The 21498-nt window shown below is 35.2% G+C and overlaps 1 protein-coding gene across 1 annotated transcript; it reads right to left on the reverse strand.

Annotated features, from left to right (window-relative positions):
* Positions 1-5344: 5344 nt before the first annotated feature.
* Positions 5345-6836, reverse strand: LOC140876503 (uncharacterized). The gene is made up of 3 exons (XM_073280484.1): positions 6740-6836; positions 6561-6651; positions 5345-5684 (listed from the first exon to the last, which is right to left on the reverse strand). Exons 1-3 carry the CDS (start codon positions 6807-6809, stop codon positions 5549-5551), a joined length of 297 nt encoding a protein of 98 aa, XP_073136585.1. The 5' UTR covers positions 6810-6836; the 3' UTR covers positions 5345-5548.
* Between the last annotated feature and the right edge of the window lie 14662 nt (positions 6837-21498).

Below are 21498 nucleotides of genomic sequence, written 5' to 3' on the forward strand. Positions count from 1 at the left end.
TAATGATATACTGAAAAATAACAAACAATAATCAGTGATTGTTTAATCAATTTACTAAGACATAAAATAAGGCGAGTTTAATTTTATGAATTACTCTCCCACTATTTTAACGATTTCACCACCCTCTAGTGAAAACGAGAAAATTATTTTCTTTAGTAGGAACATGGAGCCCAATTTACAAATTATAGTTCCGAATAAAATCAGCCAATTATAATTTTAAAAAGGTAGAGTTCAATTGCTGCTAGAGCGACCTCCATGTTTTTACCTCATATCCAATAAATGACCCAATAATATGACGCCGTTTAAAGTGATATGTCAATTTGACCCATCAATATTAAGTTGTGATGAACGGTCGCCATGTGGATCCACAATAAAATGAGGTGGTCCCATGGGAGTTCCACCCAACTTACAACAATTGTCTACTCAATGCACAGCTTTCTGGCGAACGGGCCTTCCCAATAATATGAGATGGACCACGGTCGCGGGTAGCATCTATTATGCATTGATAGTTGATGGAAGGTAGAAAAATATAAACTATATTTAATTTTCCTTTTATTAAATTTGATATTAATTTTAAATCATATTTAAAATGAGGGATTTTAATTTTGAAAATTTGTCTCATTATTTAACTAAGTTTGTATGCTTGCGGGATTCATGCAATTTAGTCTAAACATGCATACAACAATAATATCAAATATTAAATAAGGGATGAACAATGCCTAGATCTAATCGACCCGTGGTTGCCAATCACGAGTCTAAGTCCAATCCTAGGTGATAAACAAGTATGCAATGCAATCCTATTACATTGAGCTTCCAATTTACATTTCTTCGGTCATTATGTTTGCTGGGCCCACCATTGTCTTCAAATCTTTATCTCTCAATAAGTCTAATAAATTTACAATAAATTTAGATGAAAAGTAGGGGATACATATTTAAGGGTGGGAACAGGCCATAAACCAGGCCCACTTTTATTACAAATGATAAATCAAATTGGGTCATAATACAAGCCCATTAACATTAATAAAACCAAATGTAAACAACCTAACATACACCTAAAAATTGGTCATGACAATCGATCATCCTTTTATCCAATTATTTAATTCAATTAAATGATTAGATAATATGCAATTCAAAATGACAATAATTGTAAATAGATAAAATCATATTTTATACACAAAATCCCATTTTATATATAAAATCATATTTTATCTAGTTTATCCATAAAATCATATTTTATTATCAATTATACCAAAATAATTTATTTCTTAAAAATCCGGGTTCAAACAAATTTGACCCATTGCCTCGTGGACCAACCGAAACAATTTTCAATTGGTCCAAAATTTATAATTTCTAAAATTATATATATATAAAAAAAATAATTTAATTCTGGGGCTGCCCGGGATGATCCTGGGTAGCCCACCCTGCCCTGCCAGGCTGGGCCATCGCCCAGCCGAGCGCTGGGCTAGGGCAACATTTGCCCCAACCCAGCCGGCCTGCGGCCCAGCTGCGCGCTGGGCTAGGGCAACAGTTGCCCCAGCCCAGCCGCTGGGCTACTGGGCCGCCGTCTGCGGCCCAGTTGGGGCAACATTTGCCCTAGCCCAGCCGCCAGGCTGCGAGGCGGCCCCAGATGTATGATGGGCTAGGGCAATGTTTACCCTAGCCCATCATGCTGGGCTGTCAAGCGCAGCCCCAAAAATTTTTTTTTTTTTCGTTTTTTTCTGAAAATTGAGGCATGGTACAATTTTTTGAAAAAATTTTAATCATAAGATCCGAGAGCAACCTGTATCTGTTGCCATTGTTGGAACACATACTCGGATCTGTCGGATTTGATACCCGTAGTTAAAAATTTTTATTTTCTGATCTGGAACGATTCCAGATCGTGGGTATCAAATCCTTACGATTAAAACAAATAAGTAAAATAATACAAGATTAAATTTTACCTCTTAAGTCTCAACTTGAGGTTATGGACTACAACAGATAAATCTGCTCTTCTTGTATATCCCAGGAACTGATGACTCGATCGATCAACTCCTGAATCAGGTCCACGAACAGAATTCTAAAACCCTCTGACAGACGGCACTTGAAAGTCTATCAGAAGTTTCTACAAAGAGAATTCAACAGATCTGATCTGTCAAAACCAGACTGCAAATTTCAAAATTTGCAGACTGGATTTTCGAACACAGAGACGGGGGGCGGCCAAACCTAGGGAGAGTGCTCTCTAGGTTTCAAAAATTATGAGCTCCTCTATCTAATTTCTGTACTACAATAACTTATTTATAACATGGGCTGCTAACAGCTTAGGGCCCATTAGTCATAAGTTCAAGCCTGACAAGCAAAGCCCGCATGTTCAGAAATTAATATAAAATTCATCGTGACTCAAATTGTTAAACCAATTTTACCAATGTGTACAGAAACCTTTTCTGCATATTTTAAAGTCAAGATAAATTTTCTGAATCGGAATTCAGTGATTTCCAAAAATGGCATCCCTATGTCATTTTAGGAAATCTCACTCCCTCGACTCATCAATAAGAAGTCCTACTTCTCATTCGCTAAGTTTAACTCATTAAATTTAATTATCTCAACGGGGATTAGAAATCTATTACTTGTGTAACCCTCAATGGTTCAGGGATACAGCTAGCCGTGGGCCCACAACTCTTTTGTGACTCGAAACAACAATTTCCGAATTGCCCATCGAATCATGGTAAGAGCGCCTAGCAACATCGCCCCATGATTCTTTAGGTATCACTGATAGTGCCTGCAAGAACCAGTGGGTTTTGGTTAGCGTACAGTACGGTCCCTTCATCCATATATCCCGATCGAGTCAACAACCATTGGTATATCGAGAGTCGTTTGAGATTCGATAACTATGCAATGCATCTTGAAGATCAAATAGTGACATCGCATGTGCAACTAAGAAACCAAGTAACCTAAAGCACATCATGTACTCTGGCCAGAAATTTGTCACACTAATATCTCCTCAGATCGTATAGGATATCCACACTCGCAAGCGCGTGGTGAATCCTTGACCACAAAGCATTGAATCCTATATGTGTCATAACTGTACCCAATCTCGACACCTGATGACCCTCATAGAGTCGGTAAACGAGTCAAAGTACAGTACTAGCATATAGAGTCTCTATGATGTTTCAAGTAGTAAGGACTAATGATGTACAACCAAAACCACGGACTTTTCCACTCAATTAGTGAAAACCACTTGGAAAGTCCGAATAGGGTAGTTCGATAATTCATCCAATGAATATCCATTTGCATGCTTCGAACATCTCTATGTTCCATACCAATGAAACGTGCTATTCGGCATCGCAAATGCTAGTCTCAATCTTGAGCGATAATTATCCTTATTGCGGACGGCTCAATTGACTAGGAACTGGTTTAGAATATACAGTGATTACAAGATGTGTTTCATGATAGTCATTCATATCCACTATCACATTTTGCATGCACTTTAGTATATTCAAGGTTTTTATCTAAACATCGTATAGCACGTCACAACATAACAATATGATAAAAGATAAAGTAAATTCTAATAAAGAGTGTAAATTATATTAAACAAAAATTGTTTACAAATAGAGTCATAAAGGCATTTAGCCACAAGTTGGCTATCAGGGCACTCACTCTTTCAAAAATCTTCTCCTCGTGTAACATAACAGTGATTCAATTATTTTTGTTAAAATTAGTGAAAATTTGTTTGGACCGATAAATATTTAAGAAAATAGTTTTCTTGGTCCATTAACTTATCAAGTTTTTTTTTGTTTATTCACTTTTTAAAGTTTGGTTTTGGAACATTAACTTTTAGTTTTCGGCTATTTTGGTCCAACTGCTGATGTGCACCGGGAAATACTGACGTGACATCGAAAAATGATGACGTGGTACCGGAAAATGCTGGCATGTAATGTCGTCACGTCAGCAATTGGACAAAAATAACCGAAAATTAAAAGTTACTGTACCAAAACCAAACTTTGAAAAGTTAATTAATCAAAACCAAAAATTTGACAGATTAATGGACAAAAAAAAAATCAATTTCCATAAATATTTTATACCCATTTTAATTGAAGATGGAATGATATTTTAAAAACACAAAAATCCCATTCAAGAGAAATTCCAATTATTTTATTTTGAAATATTAAAACTTAATGTACCATATCTTTAATAATATCAGTTAGTGGAATATAAAAGGATTAAGAGATATATTATAAGTTGAAGTAAGAGTATCTGTTAGAAAATAAAAATAAACACATGGAGAAAAAAAATATTTGGATGAATTAATAAATCAATTCCGCGGCGCACATTGAACGTGAGACAATATCGGCAGCGTGAGGTGTGAGTTGTCATTAAAATTAATAATAGCATGCACTTGCTGTAGAAAATTATGCACTATTCTAGCGGGAGGTGCGAGCTATCATTAAACTTAATAACAATGTGCATCGTTTGCCATTGAAGTGATGCACTATCAGCAACATGCGATGTGCGCTGTACTTAAAATTAATAACAACGTGCACAACTTGCTGTTGATGACGTGTTTATATTAAATTTATTCACGGTGCACTATGTATGTTGCAGATAAGATTTTTAGCAGCGTAAAAAGTGTGATTTAAAGAGGTATTTGTATGATTATTCAGCGCGTGATGTACACTGCAATTAAGCCTACGTAGCTAGCGAATATTTACTACTATACACTAGTATATCACGAGCAGGCCTTGCAATTGCAATATTTTTACAATTAATATTTATGCAAATTAAAGTAACTGTACGTATTCTTAAATGTTGTTTTTGTTTTGTTTATATATCTTGTTTTTTTTTATTTCTTTGAAAAAATGGATATTTTGAAAAATAACATTCATCAAACACTGTTTTTTAATTGCGTCATTTCTTTGTTTTTGTTTTTGTTTTTTTTTCCCAAAATGACCTTCAAACATAAATTTTTTTTTAAAAAAAATGACCTTCAAACATTAAAAAAAACAATGACTAGACGCCAGACGGAGTTATAAATTGAGAAGACTAGACTTTAAATTCATGGTTTCAAACAAATGACTTTGGTCAAATATTCTTTTTGAATTGTGATATTTCTTCAAATTTATCTGTAAAATGACCTTCAAACGTACAGAAAAAACAAAAATCAAACAAAGTTAAAGTTAAGGAGGTTGGAATTCAAATTTATGGTCAAACAAATATCATTTTGTTAAATACTCCCCAAAAGCTATCTAATGACCTTTTGGGTGCTTAATTTTAATTAATAAAATAGACAATTATAGAAACACTCAACATATTATTTTAATATATTACAAAGTTGATATAAGTGTAATTGTATGTGATGAGGTCAAAGAACAATGCTTCTACATACCATCATAGCCTTGAACAATATATGGCTAACGACTTAATTCTCCATTGCAGTGTAACATGACAGATGCATAAAAATCAATAAACTTCTAAGAAATGTATGCATATTGGAGCTAATCAAAATGGTTCATATATTCTAACAATTTATCTACTTAACATGGACTTCATATATATAAAACTTTAGGATACTTCATTAATTCTTGTGTCCGTGCTCCTGCAACTCAAGAAACTTGGCGACACGTTCCACCTTTGCTCCCGATTTATGGTCGTAGTACTCGACAATGGCAGCCCCGGCCAAGGCTGCAAGAGTGAGAGCTTGGGCGTGCAACCTGGTTTTCGAGACATTTGTTACAACTCATGTGCGAAGACGATGCATTAGTGAAAACAGGGGTAAAAAGGGCTCCTCTTAATTATATCATATAATACAGAACAAACAGAGTACACCTCCTACCACTATCGATGGTCATGTAAATCAGTGACTCTGTGCTACACCGGGAGAAAAGCTTCGAGCGGATTAGCCAATCCTGATGATGGAAGGGCTTTGTTTTGGCCCAAAGTATATAAGGTCCACCTCATCCAATACGTAGCATATACATTGGGGGGGGGGGGGGGGGGGGGGTAGTAAATAACACAATGTAGCATGGTCTACTCTTTCCCAATGACATTCATCTTCAATTTTATTTTATTTTATTTTTGTAAATGGACCTCACACATATTTTACATATGGTTCCTTGGATATCCCAAAATCATGTTCGAATGTTCCATGGTGTACCTATTGGGATGCTATTTTGGCACTCGGGATAATTTATGTTACATTGGGTAAATTTCACCCAAATACGGTACACCCGAATCACATCCATTGAATTCTGTTGTTGAGTGGATGAGAAGCTCCTCCTCTCCAGGAAAGGCACAGGCTTTCCGTAATGGCCACTGAAATGACATTCAATATGACCTAAATATTTTTAAAAAGCCACAGAAATTGACCCATTTTTGACATCTAGCTTTACTCCATACGGTTTTCTTTACGGTAAATATAAAACTCATCTCTGCGACATACGTGCCAAACTACATTCGAAAGGGGAAGTTAAATTATTTCATTTTGCATGCTATCCATTTATAGAGACATTAACGTATCTACTTATTAAATACACTCTCTATATAAACATATAATGAATCCAACAAGTTAACAAAGAAAAGATGGAAACCTAGCATGAATGATCTTAACGCTGGGCTTCATGTTTGGTTGAGACCAATTATACGCCATGGAACCCACAATTCCACTAGCCCATAAACTCCCTTCAACAAAAACAAGACTACAACGATTCAAACTTTAAAAGTACAAAAAATAAGGGAAACTCCAATATTTCCAAAATGCAAATCTTACCAACAGCTCGAAGCTTGTTTTCCACGATCCATTCCCTCATAGAATCAAGCTTTCCCTTCTCTTCACCCATAATTTTTTTATTTGTTTTTCTCCTCAGTTTTCTCTCTCGAAAAAAAAAAAGCTTGCATTTGGGGGAAATGAGGAGGATTTGGTGGTGGGTAGTCCTTTTTGTAGCCTAAAAATTCTCCATGGCCCAAATCTTGCATGCTTGTCGGCCCAAATCTTGCATGCTTGTCTTTGCTCTTCCACTAGTCTATTTTTAGATTTGGACATGTGCAAGAAACATACCCTTTTTCTTCAGACATACTTGTACTCAGTTCATAAACAGGTATTTCACAATCATTAATCTATAATTGTTTGAGAAAAACCATTTAATATAAATTCAGAAACTATCATCTTAAATCATCAAGAATATAAAATGATAAACCGTAGCGAAAGCGTACCTGAATCCATAACAATTGATATATACTCTTGTAGATCTGCATGGTTTGACATTCCAAATCAACACGAGATGCCTTGAGAATCCTTTAAATTATCTCAGGCTATCTAACTATTGTTGGGTACAGAATAAAATGACTTCATCGTGTGACCGGTGACCATAACTCTTTATTTATATGTATGAATTCTATTTAAGTTCATCAATCAAATAAAAAATCTCACTATTATCTACACATTAAAGGTCCACACCTTATTAGATACATTAAAATTCAAATAACCTGAAACTTTATTTAGATCAGTTTTATGGGCCAACCTTATTTGACAGTTCATAATATATATTTATTTACATATGAGCCCAACGTTAGATTTATGATTCAACAATCTCCCACTTGGGCTATATATGAAACTTTATTATTATGTTTTGCAAAAATAACCAAATGAGCTTAACTTTGTTGTCATTACCGAAATGTATCTATAACCAATCCGGTCCATCAATCATACTAACATAGGATCAAAGAGGCATTTGTTACATTTTTCATAACTTGACCCATCAATGGTCACATATGTCATATAACTGAACGACATTGATTATGATTTGGATATGTAGCATTAAAATTTAATGTAACGTGATCTTAACATGCATATTTTCAACTAGTCCATCCTTAAAACTTTAGTGAGATCAATCATAATAGAATCAGAGTGTGAATAAATCAAAACCTTTATTTTTGTAGAAATAACCTTATATATCCATAAACCAAAAACCGATCATGTCTATAAAAGCATTTAAAATCACAAACTCCCACTAAAAATAAATATCCTTAATTGACAAAACACTCATACAAATAATGTGCACATAAAAACTTTTGGGTGATAATCCCTTAGTAAGTTGATCCACAATTATAGAGTTTGTACTGATGTGCTTTATAGACAACTATTCACTCTGAACTCTTACCTCAATAATCAGAAACTTGATTGTCTTATAACACACTATAAAATCTGCTGTCATTAGAAAAGAAGCTGTAATAAAGGATTTTTAGCAATCTTTCATGGGACGATACCTTCTGTCGGCATATTTGAATAGTCAACATAGTTTTCACACTATCTAGGCATCCCTCAAATTAGGGTCAGTATACCAAATTAATGATCTCAAAACAGATCCGACCTCTGGTATGTAAAACATATAATTCCTTATTTTCTTTAAATTCCATAATACCTAATTGACTAATTTCCAATGGTCTACTCCTAAATTATTTAAATATCTACCCAATATCCCATTCACGTATATAAAGATTTTACGTGTATAAACCTTATCAATGCATTAGATTCCCTACTGCTAAGTCGTAGAGAATCTTTTGCATTCTTTATATATATAATCATTCTTAGGGCACTGATTGAGACTAAAAATGTCTCCTTTAATTGTAGGGGTATCAAATGGTTTTAATATAAAACCAAAATATATATATTTACTCCCACAGACCTCATGATATATATATACAATCATCAACCAAATTCATCTCAAAGTCGAATGAGATGATCACATGATGAAACGTAAAATACCATTTATTGATTGAAATGCAGTACTCATGCCAATATAATCTTGAAGAATCCTTCAAAGAAACCAAAGAGAAAAGTTCTTTATAATTGATGTCATATTACTGTAAAACTTCATTTATTACAAGACGAGCCTTAAATATTTTCACATAACGTACTTTTTGAATATTCATGGTTTTAAATATCCATTTAGAATCAATGAAGTTCACACTTTATGCAATGTGACAAGATTCCAAATGTCATTGTCTTTCATAGATTTTATCTCCTTATTATTGGTATCAATCAACTTTGAGAGTTAGAACTTTTCACGATTTGACAGAAGTTGATAAAATCATTTTCTATCATTACAATGTCGACCTTATGCTTTTGGAGAAATACAATCAATAACTTACGATTGTACCTCTCTCTCTCTCTCTCTCTCTCGTGGAACTTCATAATGATGAGGTTATTGAGATGTAAGAGTTTGTTTTTTTGGAATATTTTTTAAAGGAATATTTTCCAAAATTTCCTTATCTTATTGTGTTTTAAACAAAGTCAATAATATAATTTTGATCAGTATCAATAACACATGTGAGAATATCAAAATATTCTTATTCAAAAGACAAATTTCATAACTATATCTCCCCCGCAAATTTAACACCCTTAAAAACAAAGCATTTCCCAACTTAAAATCAAATTAATTGTGGGACCATAAAAAATTTTACCCCTTAGATCTTTTATAGTCACTTTAATTAAACTTTATTAATAATATATTGTATTCATTAGTGTTTTTCCATAATTGAGCTATTAAAAGTCATATCTAAAATAATCATCTATGAACATTACAAAATGTTGTTGATCATTCAAAGAAACCATACGGAATGACCCACAAATATCTGTATTTATAAGTTCTAAGACGTCCAAATTCTCGTTGGCTTCAAATCTCCTTTAATGGATTTGTTTTTCCTTTATATAATTAACACAAATATATGTGAAATCTAAAGGATTGAAAATTTCGTCATACACAAGTTTCTTTATTCTTCATCCGGAGATATAAAATAATATTTTATGTCATGACGTAATTGAATTATCACTTATTAATTTTATCTTATGCCTTGTAAACTTAAATGCATGGACTCATTAATAAAAAAAATTTATCAACTGAATAAAGATTATTGTAGCTTGATAAAGAACCAGAGCCAACATTTGAATCATGAAACAACCTAAATTTTTATTTTCAAATGAGCAAGAGAAACCGGATTTGACCAAAATAGAAATAGAAATTATTCAACCTAAAAGACTGTACAATGTATGTTTCATCCAGATTCAAATAAAATCAAGTCCTTAACAATAATCTAAAATTTTCAATTATTTCAACTTCAACTATTTTGTCATTGTACACATATGATTAATCTTTCATCATCATTTAGACTTTGGAAATAATAAGAACCCTGCATAGACACACTGATATGAGCACCAAAATCTATCCACCGCACATGTCTAGACACCGAAGATAAATAAACCTTAGAAAAAACAAATTACGAAACTTTATTTTCATGAGCCCTTTAACTCCACACAAGAAACAACTATTACTTTTCGATTTACTCGGTTTTCTTTTGTTGTTTCTTTTGAGGTATTATATCTGCAATTTACTTGTCCTTAATCCTTTACCTTTATATCTCCTTGAAATTAAAATTGTCAAGTACGAACAAAATTCACCCTTTCGTACTTGACAAACTTCTATTTCAATATTCTTAAAAATAAGTTTTAATTGTAGTTATATATTTTGACATATTGTCCTAAGGATTCTTGAATGATTATTTAAATGATCATAAGACATGCAATTTAATTTCTCATATCTCTCCATCTCTCCCCTTCTTTCAAAAGAGGTACTCTAATCCATTGAGGTGTATTTGGATCAATCTTTAGTGCAATGTCATTGATCAATTATTCCAAGTACAATCAAGATGTTACCTTTTACATAACTTGAAGTAATGACCATCTTTGAAAGTAAGAATGAAATTGATGTTGTCAGTTAAACTAGAAGGAGCATTCATATCTGAACAAAAAATTATCAATAAATCAAACATGCTCACAAAAATCTCCAAATAAATAATAATAAATTCAAATAAAGGTAAATTCTTATCTCAATATACCAGACACTCCATTAATATTATATATTTAAACAAAATATTAAATTGTAAATTATATTTTGTTGTAGTAATCAAATATTGATAATAAGAACATATCAAATAATAAATTTTTCTTTGGGCCGATTTATTATTCATATGTAAAACCGAGTGATAATAACGTATTTATTACTACAAATGCACATGTAATTATGTTAAATAATAACCTTCATTTGGACCGATTAATTATTCACATAAGTTATATGTACAAATCCTTTTATATTCCAGAACAAATTAATTTCAACAAGAGAGGTCACTTTGGTGACATGTTGCTTCAATAAATTTATACCAAAATATATGTAGTTACCCAGTTTAGATCACCTACTAATTTGCAATTTTAAGTATACAATTAGCTTAATATAAAATACTTATTAAAACAACAGAGTTTATTTCAGAAACTTAAAAACCTATTTCAAAGAAAACGACAGAATACAACCAGTACTAAAAATCCAAAAGTATTTTTCCATACATATTTACAACATATAACCGACTGTAGGTACATAAACTCCCAGAAACTCTTGGAATTGCATCTAACCCTGTCTCGATCCACTCGCTCCATCCAACCTAAGAACTATCCCGTGGAATGGGGTGTCTAAGATAACATCTTGGACGTGAGCGGCTAACACCCAGTACGTAAATATGAATATACGAAACTAATATGATGCATGCAATGTGAGATGACTGTGTGACTGGTCAACTAACAAGTCATGCTCAGATTAGGTATCAATGAGTATGTAGTACCATCTGAAAATCCGATCGCTGGGTAACTCACATACTCATATAGACCACCGTAGTATCAGTCTCCACGCATTGCGATAACTCCCGATGTCAAGTAGTATACACATTTATAGGGCTGAGCAACCCTACGAGAAAGGTTATCTCGAAAGAGATACGACTCACATGTATGCGCACATGCAGTATGTATGAAAAGCAGTAAAATATGTATCATGTCACATAAATACAATATATAAGCATACATACTCAGCTAAAAATCTCAGTTAGTACTTAAGTACTTATAAATTATAAATTAGGTACAGTCAGGGTCTAGGTTCCAAGCCTACAATCAAATAATTTTCATATATCTAAACATGTTTTAAAAGTCTTAACTAAGCTAACATATACTCCTATATTTAAATAGGATTCTCGGACCATAAATTTGTCCGTCGTCAGCCAGTTGATGTCGATAACCTAGTTTCTACCATACTTTGATTTTATTCCAGAATCACCTCACTCTTATTGTCGGACCCTCAAATATAAACTGATGTATAGAAGAATCACTGTGAATTGTGACTTGAAAATAATCCCAGAGCCCTTATTTATCGGCGGAGTTCGGAAGCTCCGAACTGGGATTCGGATGTTCAGAACTCTATATGTTTGACAAGTATCTGGCTACCTAAGTTCGGACATTCCGATCATAACTTCGGACATTCCGATCTTGTTCGAAAGTTCCGATCTCGATCTTCGGAGGTTCCGAACTTGCATGAAAATACACGATAAATGATAACTGTGTTTCATTTGCATATTTTTTTGTTTGTTTTTCGTGCATTCATATGTTTTGTTATTGTTTTATTTAGCTTTAGCATGTTTAATTCATTTATCTGCATAATACTCTTCCTGGTCCGTTTTGTAGGGAATCTCGGCAAAATCCTTATTTTTTTGGTCAGAATTGTACTCGCTCGAGCGAAGGCCTATGCTTGCTCAAGCGAGCCTGTGTGAAATAATTTTTCCAGAAAGTATCTCGCTCGAGCGAGGCTTGTGCTCGCTCGAGCGAGTGAAGCGCACAGAGTTTTTAAAAAATGAAATTTTTGCTCGGGAAGGATATTATCTTTTGAAGACCCTTGAGCATATAAATATCAATCTAATCACCAGAATAAGGGTTACACAACTTTGTTGAAGGCAAGAGGTGGCCAACATCATCTTCCATTCTACCTATCTTCTTTTCTTTTTATTTTTTTTTTATTTTTGATTGATGTTTTGGAGTAAAAACTTTTGTTCTTGAATTATGTTGAACTTTGAGTAGTTTTCTCTTTCGATCAAGGCCACGTGATTGGGCCAGACAATTTATGTACAAAACCTTGATGTTTATTTGAGATTTTCAGACTTGATTCTATTTTATTAATTATCAAATTTATATTTGCCTTGTGAATTACCTGGCCAGTTATTTACTTTCATGTTAATAGATTCCAAGTCAACAGAGGACGTTTCGATTTCGATCACTTTGATAATCAACATATTGTAAAACCAACTAGAAATAGAAATTGGTTTCATTATGAGGTTTAGGTGTAAACTGAATTTTCACAATTCGTCATGCATTAAAATTTGATTAGAATTACGAAAGATTAATCCATCAATATTTGAATATATTTGATTGTGCTAGAAATAGTCCTTTGAATAATTCAGGAAAATTCCCGTTAGTTAAGATTAATTCTGAGTCTTAAATCGAGTGCTTGTTACATGAATTGTCTGGTACCTACGTGAGTCCTTAATCGAGCTTTTTCCCGATATTGAATTTAATCCAAAAACCTTTGCTGCGTTTTAGTTGAGTTGAAGTTGAATTTTAATTGCAATTTAAGTTTTATGTTTAAAACCTAAATTTTCATCACCCTTTTTAATTAGTCTAAATTAAGTAGAAATAATCATATTCTGGTATTCATAATTTTACAGTCCATGTGGGTTCGATATCTGGATCTTTGTCCATTTTACTATTACTTGACCTGGTATGCTTGCCAGTAGAATTTATTCACACCGATTTAAGCGATCAAGTTTTTGGCTCCATTGCCAGGGACTGTTTGATATTAGAATTTTTATTTCGCTTGAGATTAGACTTTTGTTTATTTTATTGAATTCTGAATTTTATTTCTTGGTGATTTTCAGGTACTATATGTTGTGCATACATAGCATTCGATCTAGAGAGCTACTGCCACTTGATTTGGAGATCGAACGTATGCTCAGCAGAATCCGAAAGGCGAAGAGATCTATCAATCTTGAACTTGAAACAGAATCTGAATCAGAAAAAGAAATTGCGGACAACAGAACTGTTTTAGACATCATTCGTCCATCTACTGAAGGTTATGAATCTAGCATCGTTTGCCCTGCTGTCGAGGCGAATAACTTTGAATTGAATCCTTCAATCATTCAGATGATTCAACTGAAGCAAGATTTGGGGGTACATCTGTGGAAGACCCCTACGCTCATCTGAAGCGTTTTCTGTCGATCTGCGACACTTTTAAGGCTAATGGGGTAACATCTGATGCAGTGTGACTGCGGTTATTCCCATTCTCTTTGCAAGGCAAAGCTGTTGAATGGCTAGATGAATTGCCTGTTGGTTCTATTACTACATGGAACCAACTTGTTCAGACTTTTCTGAACAAGTATTTCCCTCCCACTAAGATGGCAAAAATATTCTCCGACATCATCTCATTCAGGCAGAAGGAAGCTGAATCTCTACATGCGGCTTAGACCCGATTCAAAAATATGTTGAGGATGTGTCCTCAACATAATCTTACTCAGAGCCAGCAGACTCAGACCTTCTACAATGGGGCTGATCAATCTGTTCGATCCATGTTGGATGCTGCTACTAACGGAAGCCTATTCAGGAAGACACCAGCAGAGGCGTGGGAAATTATTGGAAACATGGCTGAAAGCAACATTGGATGACCAGATGTTAAGAAGGAGAAAAAGGTTGGAGTACTAGAAGTTGATGCACTAACAGCACTGAATGCAAAAATTGATGCTCTTACTCATCAGATGACAATTATGCAGACAGCTCCAGCCAATCAAGTGCAAGCTCAGCAGCCCAAGGAACAGCAAGTATTTGAGGTTGATGCGGTGAATATCATGGGAAATCAAGGGAGACATCCGTACAATCCCTAAATCAATACCTATAATCCTGGCTAGAAGAATCATCCGAACTTCTCATGGAAAGCTGCAGATCCTACAGCCAACACATCAAAGACAGTCAATAAAAAGCCCTCCTTTGAAGAAATCATGATGAAATATGTAGCGGGTACTGAGACTCGTCTACAAAATCAGGAGGCAATGTTGCAGAAGTTGGAAATGCAGATCAGCCAGATAGCAACACAGCTGTCAACTAGGCCAGCAGGATCGTTGCCTAGCAATACTGAGAAGAATCCCAAAGATGTCAATGCTATTCTGGCGGTGAATAGATCGCAAGCAGAGACTGCAGAAAAGAATATTGAGGATGAGGAAGAAAGTGAGTCACTCAAGGAACAAGGGCTATAGGAAGCTCCCAAGCAGGCAGACTCGATGCCTACGGGCAAGAAAGGTAAGTCTTCCAACTCAATTATTAATGATAATATTGATTTGAGTAAACTTATCTTCCCCCAAAGAGTAAAGCAACTGCAATTGGATAATCAATTTGCAAAATTTCTAGAGATTTTCAAGAAGCTTCATATAAATATTCCATTTGCAGATGTTTTGGCTCAAATGCCCAGTTATGCAAAATTTTTAAAAGAGATTTTGTCTAACAAAAGAAAACTGGTGGATTTTGAAACTGTGAAGTTGTCGGAGGAATGTTCTGATATTTTACAAAATAAACTCCCTCCAAAACTTAAGGATCCCGGTAGCTTTTCAATTCCATGAACTATTGGCAAATCATTTTTTAACAAGGCTTTATGTGACTTAGGTGCAAGCACTAATCTTATGCCTTATTCATGTTTGGAAAAGCTAGGAATTGGTGAAGTTAAACCAACCACTATATCCCTGCAATTAGCTGACAGATCCATAAAATATCCAAGGGGGATTGTGGAAGATGTGTTGGTTAAGGTAGATAAGTTTATATTTTTGGTGTACTTTGTTGTGCTTGATATGGAAAAGGATCGTGAGATACCTCTTATTTTGAGTAGACCGTTTTTAGCCACTGGAAAGGCATTGATTGATGTGCATAAGGGAGAGTTAATTTTGCGTATGAATGATGAGAAAGTGATATTTAATGTTTTTCAGGGCCTTCGATATCCTGCAGACAATTCTGATTGTTTCAGAATTGATATTACTGATGATTTTATTGAGTGTTTTCTGCAGGAACAGTTGTCTGTGGATCCTTTAGAAATATGTTTGACAGGAACAACTGATAAGGAGCATGTCAGCAAGAAAATTCATGAAGTGGCACGATATCTGGATTGGAGTCTTTCCTTTGACAGACTCATCAATACTAAGATGGGGGAGCTTGACCATACTCCAAAACCACTGAAGTCATCCACCGAGGAGCCCCCCACTCTTGAACTTAAATCACTCCCTTCTCACTTGAAATATTTGTATTTTTTAAAGAATGATAAATTGCCAGTAATCTGTTCATCTTCTCTGACAGGTTGTGAGGAGGAAAAACTGTTGCGGGTGATTAGAGAACACATAAGAGCCATAGGATGGAGCTTGGCTGATATCAAGGGGATTAGTACAACCATGTGCATGCACAAAATATTGATGGAAGCGGAGCACAAGATATCTACTCAACCACAGAGGCAACTCAACCCGGCTATGCAAGAGGTAGTGAAAAAGGAGGTGATAAAACTCCTTGATGCAGGTATTATCTATCCTATATCTGATAGTGAATGGATGAGTCCAATTCAAGTAGTGCCTAAAAAGGGAGGAATGACTGTTATTAAAAATGAAATTGATGAATTGATTCCTACTAGAACTGTTACGGGGTGACGGGTTTGTATTGATTATAGAAAATTGAATGATGCCACTCGTAAGGATCATTTTCCCCTTCCCTTTATTGATCAGATGGTTGAGAGACTTGTAGGGCATGCATTTTATTTTTTTTAGACGGTTATTCTGGATATATGCAAATTCCTATAGCACCCGAGGACCAACATAAAACCACTTTTACTTGTCCTTATGATACTTTTGCATATAAACGAATGTCGTTTGGTCTTTGTAATGCACCTACCACTTTTCAGCGGTGCATGATGGCAATTTTTCATGATATGGTTGAAAAGTTTATAGAAGTATTTATGGATGATTTTTCTATGGTTGGGTCGTCTTTTGATGCATGCTTATTTAATTTGAAAAAAGTGTTGCAAAGATGTGAAGAGAGTAATCTTGTGTTGAATTGGGAAAAATTCCACTTCATGGTGAGAGAGGGCATTGTGTTAGGACATAAGGTGTCCGAGGTAGGTGTGGAGGTGGACCGAGAAAAATTAGAAATAATTGAAAAACTCCCAACTCCCACGAATTTGAAAGGAATTCGGAGTTTATTGGGCATGCGGGTTTTTATAGGAGATTTATTAAAGATTTTTCTTATATTGATAAAACCCTTACTAATTTGCTAATCAAAGAGGTGCCTTTTTAATTTTTCCGCTGAGTGCTTACAGGCTTTTCAGATCTTGAAGCAGAAATTAACAACTGCACCTGTGATAGTAGCGCCTGACTGGAATCTGCCGTTTGAATTGATGTGTGATGCGAGTGACACTGCATTGGGATCCGTGCTTGGACAAAAGAGGGACAAAGTTCTTCGTGTGATTTAGTACGCCAGTATCACCTTGTCAGCCGCCCAACTAAATTATGCAACTACTGAAAAAGAACTTCTTGCGCTAGTGTTTGCCTTGGATAAATTCAGATCGTATTTGGTGGGAAGCAAATTCATCGTTCACACGGATCATTCGGCGCTAAAATACTTGATGAGCAAGAAGGATGATAAACCCAGGTTAATTCGTTGGGTATTATTGTTGCAATAATTTGACTTGAAAATTGTTGACAGGAAGGGCTCAAAAAATCAAGTAGCAGATCACCTTTCCCGTTCGGAGAATCAAGGAGCTGAAACGCAAGTTATGCACGATGATTTTCCAGACGAACAGCTGTTTGAGGTAACGAATTTACCATGGTATGCAGATATCCTAAATTACCTCTCAAGTAAGTTTCTTCCCTCCTATTTAACGTATCAACGGAAAAAGAAATTTTTCTCGGAGTTGAAATATTTTTTTGTGGGAAGACCCTTTTTTGTTTAAGATCTTTGCAGATGGCATAATTTGTAGGTGTATTCCAGCGGAAGAGGTAAGTTCTATACTCTCTCATTGTCACACAGGTCCGACTGGAGGTCACTTCGGCGCGGGTCGAACCGCTTCTAAAGTACTTCAGTCGGGATTTTATTGGCTGTCATTGTTTAAGGATGCATATGCTTATGTGATTACTTGTGATACATGCCAAAAAATTGGTAATATTTCTAGGAGACATGAGATGCCCTTAAATAATATTCTAGTTTGTGAAGTGTTTGATGTATGGGGTATAGATTTCATGGGACCGTTTTTTGCATCTGAGGGGAACAAATATATTTTGGTTGCGGTCGATTATGTGTCTAAGCGGGTTGAAGCATTTGCATATAGAACAAATGACTCTAGGGTGGTTGTAAAATTTTTAAAAAAATTTATATTTGCTAGATATGCTACACCTAGAGCCATAATTAGTGATGGAGGAACCCACTTTTGTAATCATCAATTTGACACACTGTTGAATAAATATGGGATCACTCACAAGGTGGCAACACCTTATCATCCCCAAACTAGTGGGCAAGTTGAAATATCAAATAGGGATTTGAAGAGAATTTTAGAGAAAACAGTCCATGCAAACAGGAAAGAGTGGTCGAACAAATTGGATGATGCGTTATGGGCTTATCGTACTGCATTTAAAACACCTATAGGAACGTCTCCCTTTAGGTTGTTATATGGTAAAGCGTGTCATCTTCCTATTGAACTTGAGCGTAAAGCACTATGGGCTACTAAATTTCTGAACTTTAATGTCCAGGCTACAGGCGAAGAGCGTTTGTTGCAATTGAATGAGCTTGAAGAGCTTAGGTTGGATGCCTACGAGAATGTCAGGATTTACAAAAAAAAAAAAAACCAATAAATGGCATGTAAGGCCCTGAAATTAATTATTTTGTGATTAGCAGAGTTGATTATTAATTATTTTGGAATTAATAGAGATTTATTGAGACAAGATTGAATTGATTTAAATTAGAAATTCAGGGACCAAGTTACAATTTGAGGAGTTGGACTTAGTAAAAAACATTGACTTATTATTATTATTATCATCTACCTATCTCATCACCATCACTCATTCCCTTCTCCTCCACTTTCTCTCACGCAATCCCTCTCTCCTCCATTGAAGCCGAGACCAAGCTTTTTCAAGCTTTGGAATTTCACTTCGAGCTCAATCCGACCGTTGAAATTTAATTTCGAAGGCAGATTCACGATCACCGCAACGAGGGCTTCGTTTTGACGTAAGTTTTGCTACGATCCACGAACTTTGATTTTTGTTGGGTTGTCAGAATTTGATAATTTTTGGGTGTGATGTTCTTGAGCTAGCATAGACCGCGTATTCGAAGTCGGTTCGGAAAAAGAACGAAGTTTGGATTTTATATGATTTTTTGGAGCTTGAATTCGAAAATGGGCTTTTTGTATATTGAGGGGTTTGATTGTTCTTGATGATTTGGAGGATGATATGAGTTATTTGAAGTGTTGAGGATGGTTTATTGATTTTTGGTTTGATCAGATAATAGACGTTATGCAGTCGGTTTTGAGTTTTAGATTATCGATTGAATTTATTTGAATTAACCGAGTTGGGATGAGTTGAATACCGAGATTTAATCTTTTCAATTCTTCATTTCAGTGTTGATAGGAAGACCTCGAATCAGGAATTGACAGAATTCGGATTGATTTAGAGTTGAAGCCGGTATTGTGTTGATTTTCTCGTTTGAAGATCGATTCAAATATTGTTTGATTTGATTGAATTCTTTTTAACTCCGTACAGATTGATTGAACGATGTTACTCTCAGAATCGTGGGATTTGAGTCGTAGACGATTTGATTGAGGTTTAGTATCGAGTTTATTTAATCGTTGACTTACGATTGAATGGTAATTGATTTGAATTCTTTTGTTTGTAGCTTGTCCGGATTCCAGCTACATTGAATCGAAGAGAGGTAAGAAGATGACAATTGAATGAATTGGACAATTAACTCGAATTTGAATTAATTCGAGTGCCCAAAAGAAATCACATACTTGTATGCTATTTGAATTATTTGATTTTAAATTGAATGAGTTTCATTTTACTTGCATACATCTTGAGCCTAAGATTCGATTCATTTTGAATTAGACAATTTAGGAAGCTATATTGAAGTGGCCTTGGATTTTGAGTTTTTCCATGAGCTAGAATACTTCTTATAGTTGCTCTAAAGTCTAGGAGTTTGAGTCGTACGACATCCACCCCGAATGGGAGTGTCGGTGGGTTGTTCGTGATGACTTGACCCTGGGATCCCAACCGAGTACCGATTGATATTCGATTATCGGATTAGATAATCCTGAGTTTTGAAGTCATGCATTGCATTTTAATGCATTTCGAGTTGAGTGTTGATATGCCTTTTTGAATTGATTGACTTGTTGTTTTATATAACATGAATTTATATATGATTTGGAATTGCTTGAGTTGTCTCTTTTACTGAGAAATATATTCTCATCGGATTATCCGGCTGTCGTTTTGTTTGTATGTGTACTTGACGGCAGGTGGGGTAGGATCGAGTCAGGAACTGCATGATTAGAGCAAGTTGGAAGTGATAGAGTGAGACACCGTCTAGAAGTTTATTCTTTTAGCAATCTTGCATATAGGGTTTATGAAATTTCATTTCTTGAATCATGTTTAGGAAACTCAAATTTATTTGATTTGTCGAATGACACCATCGTCGAACTTATTATTGTATTTTGGGCAGAACTTAGAATATTGCATGTTCTAAATATTGATATGTACGTGTTCTTGAGTTTAGAAGTGATTGGAGTTGCATTTGGATTGATTTTCCATGTTCCTGCACCTTTCTATCCTTTTGGCCTGCGCGCGAGCGAGGCTTGACCTCGCGCGCGCGCGGTGTGCTTTGAGGGGCTCGGGAATTTTTGCCCACGCGCACGCAAGCACTTCCCTCGCGCGGGCACGAGCTTTTCGCGAGGCCTTTGGCCTCTTTGCCTGCGCACGTGCGAGGCGATAGCTCGCGCGGGCACGAGGCATTTAATAAAAAAAATTGATTCGTTTCCTTGGCTTTTATTGTTCGATTGTGTTTAATAATTCGAGATTAGACGATTAGAAACGGGGTCTCACATGGCATGATCAATGCATCGTATCACGTGAGTTCGAGGTAGGCCAAACTATTTTATTATATAACTCACGTTTGAAGCTCATGCCAGGAAAGCTATGTTCGAGATGGTCAGGACCGTTCACCATCAAGCAAGTGATGTCGTATGGTACGGTGGAAATTTATAGTCCTGCCATAAGAGCATTCAAAGTTAACGAGCAAAGGATAAAAGTTTATCGAGGTGGTATCGTGGATCAAACACAGACCACCGTCGACTTTCATGACCCGACAAATTAAAAAGGGAGGTACAGTAGGGCTATAGACTATAAATTTAGCGCTGACTGGGAGGCAACACAGTGTTCTTTTCCCTCCTCTTTTTTGTTTTGGTTATTTTTATTGCTTTTAAGTTAATTTTTTGAAGTTTTTGTGTTCTTCTCGGAAATTTTTGAAAAATCAAAATAAAAATTTTTGTCCTTGTTCTCACTCGAGCGAGAAGCTCTCTGTTTTTTTTTTTTTTGGGAATTCAGGAGCTC

Source organism: Henckelia pumila, chromosome 1 (assembly GCF_033568475.1).
Source record: "Henckelia pumila isolate YLH828 chromosome 1, ASM3356847v2, whole genome shotgun sequence".
NCBI lineage: Eukaryota > Viridiplantae > Streptophyta > Magnoliopsida > Lamiales > Gesneriaceae > Henckelia > Henckelia pumila.